Source organism: Cladophialophora immunda, assembly GCF_000835495.1.
Source record: "Cladophialophora immunda strain CBS 83496 unplaced genomic scaffold supercont1.4, whole genome shotgun sequence".
NCBI lineage: Eukaryota > Fungi > Ascomycota > Eurotiomycetes > Chaetothyriales > Herpotrichiellaceae > Cladophialophora > Cladophialophora immunda.
Genome location: NW_015622544.1, coordinates 4811433 through 4824572, shown reverse-complemented (window position 1 = coordinate 4824572; position 13140 = coordinate 4811433). Strand labels below are relative to the sequence as shown.

At 55.7% G+C, this 13140-nt stretch overlaps 3 protein-coding genes across 3 annotated transcripts; 1 reads left to right on the top strand and 2 right to left on the bottom strand.

The window, feature by feature from the left end:
• Nucleotides 1–1393: 1393 nt before the first annotated feature.
• On the top strand, nt 1394–2633 carry PV07_08015 (uncharacterized protein; the record flags this gene model as incomplete). The annotated part of the gene is made up of 4 exons (XM_016395139.1): nt 1394–1948; nt 2004–2142; nt 2202–2329; nt 2400–2633. 4 exons carry the CDS (start codon nt 1394–1396, stop codon nt 2631–2633), a joined length of 1056 nt encoding a protein of 351 aa, XP_016248558.1.
• A 1686-nt stretch (nt 2634–4319) lies between these two features.
• PV07_08014 (uncharacterized protein) lies at nt 4320–8682 on the bottom strand (the record flags this gene model as incomplete). Its single annotated transcript, XM_016395138.1, has 7 exons — nt 4320–4904; nt 4968–5872; nt 5938–6413; nt 6485–6540; nt 6674–6745; nt 7525–7786; nt 7847–8682. 7 exons carry the CDS (start codon nt 8680–8682, stop codon nt 4320–4322), a joined length of 3192 nt encoding a protein of 1063 aa, XP_016248557.1.
• Nucleotides 8683–11557: 2875 nt separating this feature from the next.
• On the bottom strand, nt 11558–12949 carry PV07_08013 (uncharacterized protein; the record flags this gene model as incomplete). Its single annotated transcript, XM_016395137.1, has 2 exons — nt 11558–11750; nt 11859–12949. 2 exons carry the CDS (start codon nt 12947–12949, stop codon nt 11558–11560), a joined length of 1284 nt encoding a protein of 427 aa, XP_016248556.1.
• Nucleotides 12950–13140: the final 191 nt, after the last annotated feature.

Here is a 13140-nt window from a genome sequence, read left to right as displayed (position 1 = left end):
GGGCCTACGTGACATCAACTCCTTCCACCGCCTACTTTGTCCAGAGAACTCACCGAAGGATTTTTGAACTGCTGGATGAATGGCGATCCACCTGGGACACCTTGATCATCTGGAAATGTATTGATATGCTCGGCAGGGGATACACCTACACCCGATCAAAATGAAGGCGATGCTGCAAATCACTGTGATGAGAGCTCGTGTGGTGGTGAATAGTATGGAGTTCTCGATTCGCTCGTATCTAATGTTCAACAGAATATCGAGTGTAAAATGGGTTGTCTGGCGATGGGCTGAGGCCGGGTCCCCGCGCAGAAGTCACGCTGGATTTTATAACCCATGTCTTCCTCTTCCGACGCATAGGGACAGTGGTAGTTGAATTCCCCCCGGTGAATTGATACAACCTCCCACGGCCCCTCGAGTCGAGGGTTACCCCGGGCCCCAGAGTCCACTTAACCAACACCGGGCTGGGAAGAGTACCTCCACATGAAGTGCCGATTGGTTGTTGAGAAGATAGATATTCATTATGACCCTCGCCAATGTACCACGACCCTGGAATTGTCCAAGACAAGCTTTCCGAGCTGTGTTTGTGGACGACTTGGCGATATAAGGTGAATGTATGGGTTTGTAGACGATAGACGAGTTTATGCTGGCCTGACAATGTCCCAACTCATGTCTGACCGGTGCCGGAGAAGCCACCAAGTAATTAGAAGGAGCTCATAAGTCAAGTCACTTTGATGGCCCTCCCCTCAGGAGCACACATTGCTCGAGGGGCCGCCAAAAGCAGTCACTAGAAGCCGGGGTGGAACCCGCGGGTCATTACCCCTTACCGTCACCGAAGTCGATATGAGATACCAAGAACCAGTTCCCGTGATCTGGCCGGGGCCATCGTTACGATCTTGAACCGGCTCGATGCTCCATTGAGGTCGAGAACAAAAGGTGACGACGTAACACAAGCTTCAACCAGAGTCGAATGTCAAAAGAGGGATGCCGCGTTCCGATTGGCGGACTCCAACGTCTTCACTGGCTCCGGTGGGATCTCTATATACCGAGCACTTTCCAGAGAATTGTAGATCCCGGTGGACCCACAGGTCGGAATTGCGGTCCATATGGACGTATTTGATTTCAGACGCAGTCATGGGTGGCTCAACAGTGTGTAAGTGTTGATTGCACGCTCGGGAGGATTTTTCGTAGAGGATTCTCACTTCATGTTTCCTGATGGCTATTTGTCATTCGGCCACGACCGCTTCTATTTCTCGGTAGGTCCTAGCCAGCAAAACTTTCCCCTTGGCAATACAAGGTACTTCCTGTGACCATGGAGTGCATTCATATACAATCCTGTAGGACTCCTGTGCCAGGGCATTAGGATTTTGATGAACACACCCACGACTTCGACACCATGGCAATTACCACGACGAAGCAATGGAGGCTGCGCAAAAAGCCGTATTCCACGCCGGTGTTGGAGGGAGAAGACTGCACCTTTGAGCTCGTGACTGCACCTCTTGATGAGCTCCAGGACGGCCAGGTACTGCTCAAGACCGTCTACTTGAGCAACGACCCTGCACAGCGGTCGTGGATATCCCCCTTGAGCGACCCCGAGCGATCGTACCTCCCACCTCTCGAGCCGGGCGACCCCATGCGCGCATTGGGGATCGGCGAAGTTGTCGAGTCAACAAGCGATGCTCTGCCGGCGGGGACTTTGGTCCTGGCCAGAACAGGTTGGTCAGAGTTCTCCGTCCACGACGCCGGAGGTCTCACGGCCATTCGCGCGCCAGAGGGGCTGCGAGAGACTCACTTCCTCGGCGCCCTCGGCCTCCCTGGGTTTACCGCCTACTATGCACTCACGCAGATCGTGGACCTCGACAGGTCCGATGTTCTGGTCGTGAGCGCGGCGGCAGGGGCGGTGGGGAGCATGGTGGTGCAGATTGCCAACAAGGTCCTCGGCTGCAAAAAGGTCGAGCCACCCACCTTCTCACCTTGTGGAAAGTTGACGTTGACCTCTACCTCAGGTCATCGGCCTCGCAGGAACGGAGGCGAAGTGCCGCTGGGTCGAAAGTCTGGGTGCCGACCTGTGCCTGAACTACAAGGCTCCGACCTTCCACGACGACCTGGTCCATGCGACACACGGCTTCGTCGACGTTTTCTTTGGTAAGCCCACCCCCTTCTGCCCCTTTAGAATGACCTTCAAAATTTGACAGGGTAGCCAGACAACGTCGGCGGCGAGATCCTCGACCTGATGCTCAAGCGGATGAACAAGTTCGGCCGCATTGCGGCCTGCGGCACGATCTCAAACTACAACCGCGACGCCGACATTGCCGGACTGAAGAACTTTTACGTGAGTGTTCCTGAAACCTGGAACTGTGGGCATGGCTTGGCTCAAAGAAGACTCTGACGGATATGCACAGGAGGTCATCATGATGAGGCTGAAGGTTCTCGGGTTCATCAACATCGACTGGCTCGACCACCTGGGAGAAGTCACCCAAGTCCTGGTCGAAGAGTGGCGGAAGGAGAATCTCGTCATTCGCGACGACAACGAAACAGTTGTCGACACGGTCTTCGAAGATATCCCAAAGACGTGGATGAGGCTTTTTGAGGGACGGAATACCGGCAAGCTGATCACGAGGCTGACAGCGTCGTAGAGTTGGTTGGAAAACCTAACCACCGGTTTGCTGCTGTGCGTGCCGCTCCATTCTGGCCTTGTCGTAGGACTATTCGCTATGCTGGAGTGGCCGTGATAATTGTAGTCCACTTCACCATTAGCTGGCCTGCAGCGTCCCCGGAGCCTTTTTCCCAAACACCCGCTCCACCTGTTCCGGGTCCTCGCTTATCGCGGCCTCGTGCGTCTTTCTATATGCCTCCTAACCCTCGTGAAATGCCCGAGCGGCCGTAGAGGGTTGTCGGCCGAGTCAGGACACAGTCAAAGTCCTCCCCGTGGCTTGTCAGCATGCCCATCGCAGCTTCGGTTCGCGGTGGCAGGAAGTCGGGTGGGTTAAGAAGACCATCTTCCGTGGGCGGTTCTCGCCCTTCCTCGCCGTGCATTCGAGTCATGCCGTAGTCTTTGCGCCGCTGCTGGATATAACGAGAGGTTTGACGATTCGTTGAGCCATTGAATCCTTGCAGATCCGTTTGACCATCGAGAGCCTCCCCATATTTGTCCCCATGCTGACTCGAAGCACCTCCTTGCTCCCGGTCGACTCCGTTCCAGTCCGCATTCTTTGCCGTGAGAAACACCGCAAAGGGAATCGGAAATGCCCGCCCACGTCCCTGGGCCCGGAGTGCATGACAGCGTCCGCGCCGTGGACGAACTTCGAGTTCACGGACGTCTCAAGGTGCAACTAGATCTCCTCCGGGAGGAGACGGCGGACACCGTTAGTGCCCGCGAACGCACACCGCATAGCACGAAACGCCGGCTGAAGACCGTTCCCGTCTCCGGCTAGGATCAACCAACTATCTCTTACTCTCCAACCTCCCTCCCACACGACCAACACAACGTCCAGTCCTCACTGAAACTCCTCAAGGGAAAGAAAAAAATGCCCAGCGCCCCTGAAATCCACCACCTCGAACCCAACGTCTACGCTCCCAACAGCCGCCTGCCGGTGCTGATCTACCGCGACGCCCTACCCTTGCCGCTGACAGAGAGCACGGCGACGGCGTTCCTGGAGTCGCATGGCTGGGAAAAGCGCGGCGTCTGGGGCCACATTCCCGTGCGCCATTTCCACCCGAATTCGCACGAGTGCTACGGTAGGAGTTTTCACCTCCCGATTCCCCGAAAGAAGCAGTCTTTTGGGGGGCTCATAATTCTTTTTCTGACGTGGATCACTGGGGTTGGATGGTGCAGGGATATTCCAGGGAAGCTCGACGCTGCTTCTCGGGTGTGGCTCAAGCGATACAAGCGGCGGGTTGAACGTCGAGGTGCACGCGGGCGATGTGATTGTTCTTCCGGCGGGGACTGCTCACTGCTCGGTAGAGAGTAGTTTGGACTACAGATACGTCGGCGTCTATCCAAAGGTAAGCCGAGACTCGACCTCTTGCCTCCACGAACAAGACCGGGCGAGGGCAACGCGCCGTTTCTTCCCAGCTCCTTCGACTGACCTGGCATTGCAGGATTGTCCTCGATGGAGAAATGAGCTAGGAAAGGAATCTATAAACGTGGACGCACTCCGCAATGAGATTCTGGCGGTGGCCATGCCGACACAGGATCCCGTCACCGGTCCACAGGGCCCATTGATGCGGTTGTGGGCAGGGGCCAGCTAGGGCCGAATGGAGCCAACATGAATCTTGGATCCGCTCTTGTCCTCGTATTCCTATATTACGACATGGACCTATCAGAGATTCCCGACTTCCCACGACCCATCCGCCGAGGTCCCGAAGTCCTGGAATTGGTAGAAGGGATCGTAGGCCATGTCGATGATGGGGGCGTTGCTGGGCATCGTCCACGGTGCCGCCGGGGCTTTCGTGAATGGGGCGTAGAGCATGGGCAACATTCTTGCGTTCGACGAAGCAGGCAGTTCCCCGTCGTCGACGAGCTGCCGCTCGTGCTGCTGCTGCTGCTGCTGCCGCTGCTGGTGGTGGTGCTGGGGGGCCTGCTGCGGACTCGGTTCCGGAGGGCGGTAGTCCGAGTAGGGCGGCAGCGCCTGTCCGTTCGACAGGTCCACCTGGGTGGTGGGATTGTGAGAGATCTGCGTTTCGACCGTGTGCTCGTCGTGGGCGGCGTCGTCGTCACCTTGGCAGAAGGACTCGTGGAACAGGCCGTGACCCGACGCGCCCAGATCCTTGCCGTCGAAATTGTACTGCAGGATCTTCCACATCAGCCGCGTATTGATCGACACCGTCTGGCGAGACGGCTCGGGCTCTTGATCGGAGCGCCCGGACGTAAACGCGCAGTAGATCAAGGTGCGCAGTTTGTCATGCTGTTTTGCAGATTCAGCCCCCCAGCCCACAGCTCAGGAACGGGTGGAAACCCAGCAGCTTACCAGCAACCGACATGAGGGCCACAGCTGGGCCAGTTCGGCCAAGAACGAGGTGCATGTGTCCAGCTTCACCTGCGCCGCCTCGCGGATGTCGTGGTCTGCCGCCCGGCAGAAGTAGATGTGGATCGTGGCCGCGACAGCGGCGCACTGGCCGATGAACGGATCCGAGATCCGATACTCCTTCTCTCGCACGACGTCGATCAGCCGCACAATCCACGTGGCGTGGATGAAGGCCAGCTCCGAGGACGTCTTCCAGAAGGTGTTTGGCACCGCCAGCTGGACGGACTGCTGCGGGCGCGAGGAGTACAGGAAGGGGTGGTTCAGGGTGCTGTGGATCGCGTGGTAGGTGAACTGGAGGTAGAGCCAGGGGCTCCAGTATTCGCGGTTCTGCAGCTCCTCGGCGTCCCGGTCGAGGAACCGCGCCGAGTCCCAGCGATGGTACGTGGGCATTTTGGTCTCCAGGTCCATGAGATGGGCCCCGATCACGGCGTACCCCGACTCGACGGACCACGGGGGCTCCGAGGTGGTGTGGGCGCACTGTATCACGTACGTGCGCACCTCGCGCCACAGGGTCGCCAGCTGCACCATGTACGCCCAGATGCCAATCCTCTCCGTCTCTCCGCTCTGAAACGTCTCCTGCGGCAAACGCGGGGGCAGCACGTTGGACCTTTTCCGCAGGTCCGGGTGCAAGGGGACATACTGGGGATTTTCAATGTCCTGGAGGATCGCGAGCGCCGCGGTGGACTGTCCGTACATCCGCTCCAGCAGATGGAGGCTCCAAAACACCCTCCTGCGCGCCTCGGCCGCCGGGGAGACTTCGGTCGGGGTCGATTCCACGTCGAAGCCGGCACACTTCGAGAACGTGACGGCGATGTTGATGTGCAGGGCGACCAGTTGCATCTCGTTATCTGGCCCCCAGAGTTAAAGAGAACAACCTCGGGACAGGCTCCATTCAGGGGTTAGGGAGTTGTACCATGAAAGTTGGCCAGTGCCAGCATGCATAAACTCTGGATCGTGGCGAGATTGACCTTGCCCTGGGCAATCCGGAGCATGATCTGCTCTCGCGCCAGCCGGGCATATCGCGGGCTCAAGGACTCCGCTCTCCCTTTGAAGAAAGAGTGCTTCGAGTGGCAGAGGGAGAGGGCCAGCAGCGAGAAAACGACCTCGTCACGGCAGTCTTCGATGGAAGAGAGGTCGTCGGGGTCAAAGAGCCACAAGGGCTGCATGTGGCAGTATCTGAAGTATGCACCCACGGCGTCCACAATGGCGCCCCTAGGAGGCATGGCCCTTTTGCATAGAAACGTCAGCTTGGTAGGCGCAGAGCCAGAGAGTAATCGGATCAAATCTTGCCTGGAGGATGTGGCGATCCCATCGCGAGGGTTTCGTGACGACCGACCGTTCGTAGACCTGGTCGACTCCGATCTCGGTGATTCTGCATCGCTGTTTGTCCTGGGTTCTCGCCCTTCAGCAAACAGTGGCCCTGACCCAAGCCCAGGGGAGAACGAATCCGGCATGCATACATCCGCTTTTCAAAGACCATCTCCATCCTCTCCTCTAGCTGCGCCAGTCGAGACTCCTGCGTGCATGCGGGTGGTGAGCTCGACAGAATCCCCAAGTCGGCCGCTTGGGGGGGTAAATGTCATACCACGTCCCTCGAATTGCCCAGCAGTATCTCGGACGGGACATAGCCGAACTGACTTCCAGCATACCGACAAGCCTGCGACAGGCGCGTGCAGGTCGAACACGCCGGCCTCTCGCCCGGACAGCGTGTCTTTTTCTTCCTGTGGAATCGTTAGTGTTAGCGACACGACACAAACGTCCATTTCGCGGAGCGCAGACGAAGGTACCGGCAATTCTCGCACGCCTGGTGCATGCGTTTCTGGACACGGCCCTGCGATGCGGGCATCTTTTCCTCGGCGATAGCGATTCTCTTGCGCGGGGTGCAACAACAAGGAGTCCTCGTGAAATTGTTCGGTAGCAAGAAACTAGGATCGAGGTGTGTGTTTGGTCGCGACGGCTTATCAATCCCCTAATCAGCCCCCGGGAAATGCAGTCCTGTTAAGGAATAGAAGCGTCCCCCGCAGAACCAAGATCACGGTGCCAGGGAGGATTGATGGATGGGACCATTTTCCCTTCCTCCAAAAACATTTATCTATGCTTCAAGACTACAGGTATCAAAACGTCGTGATGGCCGTCCTCTTCTGCCAAGGCATCCAAGAACCAGAAAGTTCATGTATCGCAATTCCCCATAAATAGAACTAAACACTCTGAGGTTGCTGTCATGGTAGGTACCAGCCCAACCGTGTCTGCGCCTCGCGGCCGACTCGGGAGCAGAGTGGTGAAGCATACCGAGCGACGAGGCTACGGTGAGAGCTACTGCACTGGCCTCATCACCGCTATTCACCATTCACCACTCAGTTGCAGCCGACTTCACCGAATCGCACGCCAATCCGGCACAGAAAGCGACGTCGTCTTCTGTAGTTTTGGATATGGGCAGTGGCCGACGTGCCGGCCATACTTCTTCGCCCCTTTCTTCCTCCCTCTGTCGATGCTCCATTACCACCTGTCTGACCACGTTCTGGAAGTAGAGAGGGGCGCTCTCTAGCTGTGGATGCATCTCGCCGTTGATGTACACTCCGGCGTTCAAGTTCTTCTGTGCCGCGTTGCAGAGGTGTTTATCTTCGTCAAGGACGCGTTTGAAGAACGAGTCGATGTATTCAAAGTCCCTGTCCGAAGCATCCACGTGCCGGTAGACCTCGTACTCCATGGAGCAAGTGGTGGCGGATGTCGGAACGCATCGCATCATATAGAAGAAGTGCGGCCTAAGGTTACAGAAAGTCAGCAAGAGCCCTGTTGACGAAACTGAGCGACGTTGGGCTTACGAGACAGTCATGCAAGCATTGGGAAAGTAGTAGGTGCTTGCGTTCTTGATGTCCTCATCTTCTTGCCCTGTCTTCGGGCGAGAAAAGTGTTGAATATAGCCAAGTTTGGAGACTGTGTAGTAGTATGTGAGATCTGCGAGCTTGGCCACGTCTGGATGCGCCACTTGGCAGTGGTAGCATTCATTGTAATTGTCGGCCAGTGTTTTCCAGTTGTACTGGCCTTGCATCTGCCATACGTGGTCGAATTTGTACTGAGAAAAATCAAATGCCCCAAACCGTTCCTGGGTATCGACGCCTTTGAAATCGTCCTCCCAGGCCACGGAAGGTGTTGGTGAGGCGTCGAGATTGACCCAGACGAACCCCAGTGCATCGATATGCACATGAACCGGGAACAGGGCATGGCTCTCTTTCTGAAAGGTCGGCACGGTCTCGAATCGAGGAGCCTTTGCAAGCTTCCCGTTCAACCCGTAGGACCAGCCGTGGTACTTGCAGGAAAATATTTTGGCGTTGCCTGCATCTTCAGAGACGATGGGGAAAGCACGATGCCGGCAGATGTTGTGAAAGCCATTTACTGTGCCGTCCTTGTCCATGCACAGGACAAAAGAGTACCCGGCCTCCTCGAAGCGTAAGAAGTCGCCCGGTTTGGTGAACCTCAATTTATGGGTGACTAGGAGCCATTTCTTTGAAAATATGGCCCGGCGCTCCAGTTCGTACATGGGAAGGCTGGAATACCATGATGCTGGAAGTGCCCGTGGCCCTGGCGTGGCTTTTAACGGTATCTTTGTTTTGGGGTCTGCGTTCGTCGATCCAATAAGAGAACTGAGTGTCGACAACATCATGTCTCAATGGGTTGTAGGGAGAGAAGCCTCTACAGTCTCGCTGACATGCTTCATCTTCTTTTATTTTTCCCCCGTGCTTCTGGCCGAACAGTCTGTACTGGCGGCAGGGTCTCTGGCCGCATTTGGTGCATTTCTCCAGAAACACGCAACCATTCGGCGGTACCGACCACTGCATGCGTTCCCCCATGTCTGTGGCGATGGCTTCACTTCTAGACCGTCGGTGACGGCCCTCTTTCACGGCCATATCAAACACGGGGAACCTTGCCGTGCTGCACGCTTCAATAACTGTTGGTCAGCAGAACGATGTCGCCGGTCACCTGAGCGGCAAGTCACGGAGGATCACCGCCTACCGCATCAGGAAAACAAATCCCATGCTAGGAAAATGGATCCGCTCGAACAGTGCGCAAGGGAGCGACAGAAAATAGGATAAGGAAATCAATGGCCAGGGACGACAGGTCCCAGGGAAAGGGGCATGTTGCCCAGTTCAATGTCAGAAACAATCTCGGACTGGAATTCTGGGGGAACAGCTCTGCCGGATCATGTCCCAACGACGAAGATGCAACATCATCGGAGCAGGGTAAGAAGTCCAAGTGACAAGCCTACTGATGGTTCTGGCTAATCACCCTTCACTGACAGAGTGTCGGGCATCTTGATGGGTACGAGGATTTCGGTTCTTCATTCTCGCGTGGCAAACATGCTCACTCTGGGGTCAAACAGCTTTTAAGCTTCAGGAAGCTTTTGGAGATTCTATCGAAATCAAGATCTTTGAGAAGAACAGCGACGTGGGGGGGACATGGTGGGAGAACCGATATCCAGGTATGCCTGTAGAGAGCCGTGGGTTGAGGGAGTCGTGTTCTGTGCTGACCTTTGCAAGGCTGCGCCTGTGATGTGCCCAGCCACATCTATCAATTCAGCTTCTGCCCCAATCCGTACTGGTCAAAATTGTAAGGGAAGATCTTCCTTCTAGGCTGCCTTGTCAGGTCCTTATTGAACCTTCGATCTGACAGGAAGGTCTGTAGCTATGCATCGTCTGCCGAGATACAGTCTTATCTCAAGGCAGTCACCTTCCATTATCGGATAGATCGATTCATTATACTCAACAGCCGAGTCGAAAAGGCAGTGTGGAACGAAAGATGCTCTCGATGGAGCTTGACTATTGAAGGAGGACGCGAATATGAGAGTGAAATCTTGATCAATGCAAGTGGAATCCTCAATAACCCCAAGTTCCCAGAACTCAAAGGCCTGGACAGCTTTGGTGGACAAATTGTCCACACTGCTGCCTGGGATGTCCGAGTTGATACCGCAGGCAAAAGGCTCGCGATAGTTGGTGCCGGTGCCAGCGCTATCCAAGTGCTCCCAGCGCTGCAGAAAGATGCACATCACATCGATATTTACATTCGGACGCCATCTTGGATTACTCCGCCGAGCGGTGCCGACTTCTCGAACGAGCACAACCACACCTACACCGCAGACGAGAAGGCTAGATTTGTCGAAGACGGCGAATATTCACTTCAAATGCGCAAGGAGATGGAAGCCACGTTCAACGCCATGTTCGGGGCCTTTTTAAAAGGCAGCGAGAGGCAGCGTGAAATGCGCTCGCGGATCGAAAAACGGATGAAGGAGCTCATCCGCAGCGTAGACTTACAACAGAAGCTGATCCCGTCGTTTGAAGCCGGTTGTCGGCGCCTTAATCCTGGCGAAAGATACCTCGAGGCTCTGCAGCAGAACAACGTTACACCTGTCTTCGAGTCCATTCAGACGGTCACACCGGAGGGCATACAGGACGCCTCGGGGAAGATGAGGCCTGCAGACGTCCTGATTGCGGCTACGGGCTTCGATACATCGTTCAGACCCCGGTTTCCTATTCTCGGCTCCGGCGGCCGCGATCTTAGGGAGCTGTGGAAAGAGGAACCGGCATCTTACTGCGGTCTCGCCGTGTCTGGCTTCCCGAACTATCTCATCTTCCTCGGACCCAACACACCCATTTCCAACGGCAGTCTGATGGGCATCCTGGAGGGGACAGCTGATTTCTTTGTGCGGATGATCCGAAAGATGAGAGTCCAGCAAGCCTCGTCTTTCGATGTCCGACAATCGGTGCAGGACGACTTCAACGACCACGCCGGAAAGGCCATGGAGAACCTAGTCTGGACCGGAAGCTGTCGATCCTGGTTCAAGAACCATCACGGCAGGGTTACAGCCATCTGGCCTGGCAGTGGGCTGCATTATCGCGAATTCCTCGAGTCCGATCGATGGGAGGACTTTGAGTGGCGGTACAGCACGAACCAATTCACCTACTGGGGCCAGGGGTTCTCTCATCTCGAAAGAGACGAAGCACCTGATTTGAGCTACTACATCAAGCCACATCCCAATTTACCCCTGGAAGCTCTGCAGCGTGTTCAGAACCGACAAAGCCCGACAACCAAGGAGCGACTTCATTCTCGCATTAATGGAGAAGTGGAAGTAAACGCTGCAACGAGTCGTGTCGATCCGGAGGGAACCAACTTCTCTGAAGAACAGAACGTTCCCGCTCATTGGGAAAGGGACTGGGGAGACGTGAACACACCTCAAGCGGATTTCTTGTCGGGTGCTATCGCATTCAGTGTGTAGTTTCGAGAGACTTAGGCCAGGTCACTTCTGGAAGCAGTCGTTTTCGTTCCGTTGCTATCTGCTTGGAGAAAGAGCGTCTCTACAGGGCAACGTATGACTTATCTGGAGAGAGGTAGAGAAATATAGATTTTGAATCTTCCAGCAGGTTACCTAGGATGGTTGCATCGACTCGCTAGCAGTTCATAGCATCCCGAGGCATGTGTCATCTTCCCGTCACGGACATTCAAGACGTCCGCTGCTCCTTTCAAGTACTGTTTGGCCCTCTTCAGAGGCGTGCCTGCTCAAACTTCGAGAGCACTCTGCGAGGCGGCCCCCGACGACTTCCATCGTTGCACACGAAGGGGAGTCTAACGCCAGGGTCGCTTCTCAGCCTCCACTTCTCCCTCACCTCCACCGACGCCTTCTCTTCAAAGCAGTCCGAGATATAATTCCCGAGGATCGGAAGAAACTTAAAGCCGCTGCAAAGCTATTAGCGACGACGGCCCACATGAAACTGATCATTGTGTTTGTTTTGTACAATTTTGTTGGGGGGGGGGGGGTGGAAAGCGTTTTGTTGGCAAACTTACTGCCCTGCTCCTCCCGCCGCGATGAACAGCCCTTCAATAGACGGGTGATGATCGACCACAAAGTTGCCTTCAGGGGTATCGGTGTACCAGCAAAGCCGGCGCCTTATCCATGGTCTGTCCGCAAACCGAGGCAGGATCTGTCTCAGACCGTGCCGGAGCGCAGAATCCGCGGATTCCGGGATGAAAAAGGAGGTCGCGTTGTTCAAGTCCCGTTTGGGCGCAGATATGGTTCGGTCGGTGCCATCTACGGGCTGCCTGGTCTCGAAGCCGTGGCTGTGGCAGGCCACCTTGAGGATGTTCGTGCCCGGGGTGGGAGGGAATACAAAGAATCCCGATGTCATGTTGATGAGGGTTGGCATTTTGGAAATGCTGTGTGCCTCTTCCGGAGTCAGTTGGATGAACCCGACGGGCTGCCCAGAGGAAGACATAGCATATATCAAGTCCAAGAGGCCATTTGTCCACGCGCCGGTGGCGAGAATAACTCTCGATCCAAGAACAGGAGGGCCCAGAGCGACATTGACGCCCTCGATTCGGGAGTTCGTGATTCTCATAGACTTGACTGTCCCTCTGGGTCCAGTGATGATAGAGACTCCTTTCTCGGTACACAGGGTCGCCAACCGAGAAATCGAGGCCGCAGCATCCGCCCAGCCTCCATTGGGATTCAAATAACCGCCAAAGTCTGTCTGGATTTCATTCAGGGATGGAAACTTCCGTTTCAGCTCACTGCTGCTGTTGAAGCTTTCATAAGGGATGTCCTGCCCTGCGAGGACCCCCTTGAGCTTCTCCAGAAACGCGTCTGGCCGAGATTCGGAGGTCAACACGAAGCCCGAGTTGTGGTATAGATTCGCAAAGGGTCCCGCCCGCCAGGCCTCCAGCGCCTCTTTCGCCATGCGGGCGTAGAACGGGTCGGAGTAGTCGCTACGCACGATTCGCGATATGTCGCAGCTGCTTCCATCCGGCACCGGGGGTGCCATGCGATCGAGAACGGTGACATCGGTGAAATTTCTCTGCGCAAGACTCAGGGCAGTCGAGAGGCCAAAGACACCGGCGCCGACGATGACGATGGCGTCTTGCTTTGAGGGCGGCGCCATTGTTGGTAGCTGAGGTCCTTCTAAAGCTCTTGCATCTTTTGGAGGAAACCCGGGAGGAGGAGGCGAGATCCCTGGATTGTGTTGCTTATCTTGCTCCCTATATCAAACAACTATCTTAGCGTAGATAGCTTGCATTCAACTTATCTGTCTGTCGCTTCACCTGCATTCGAATTGACTGCAGGGGGCCATAT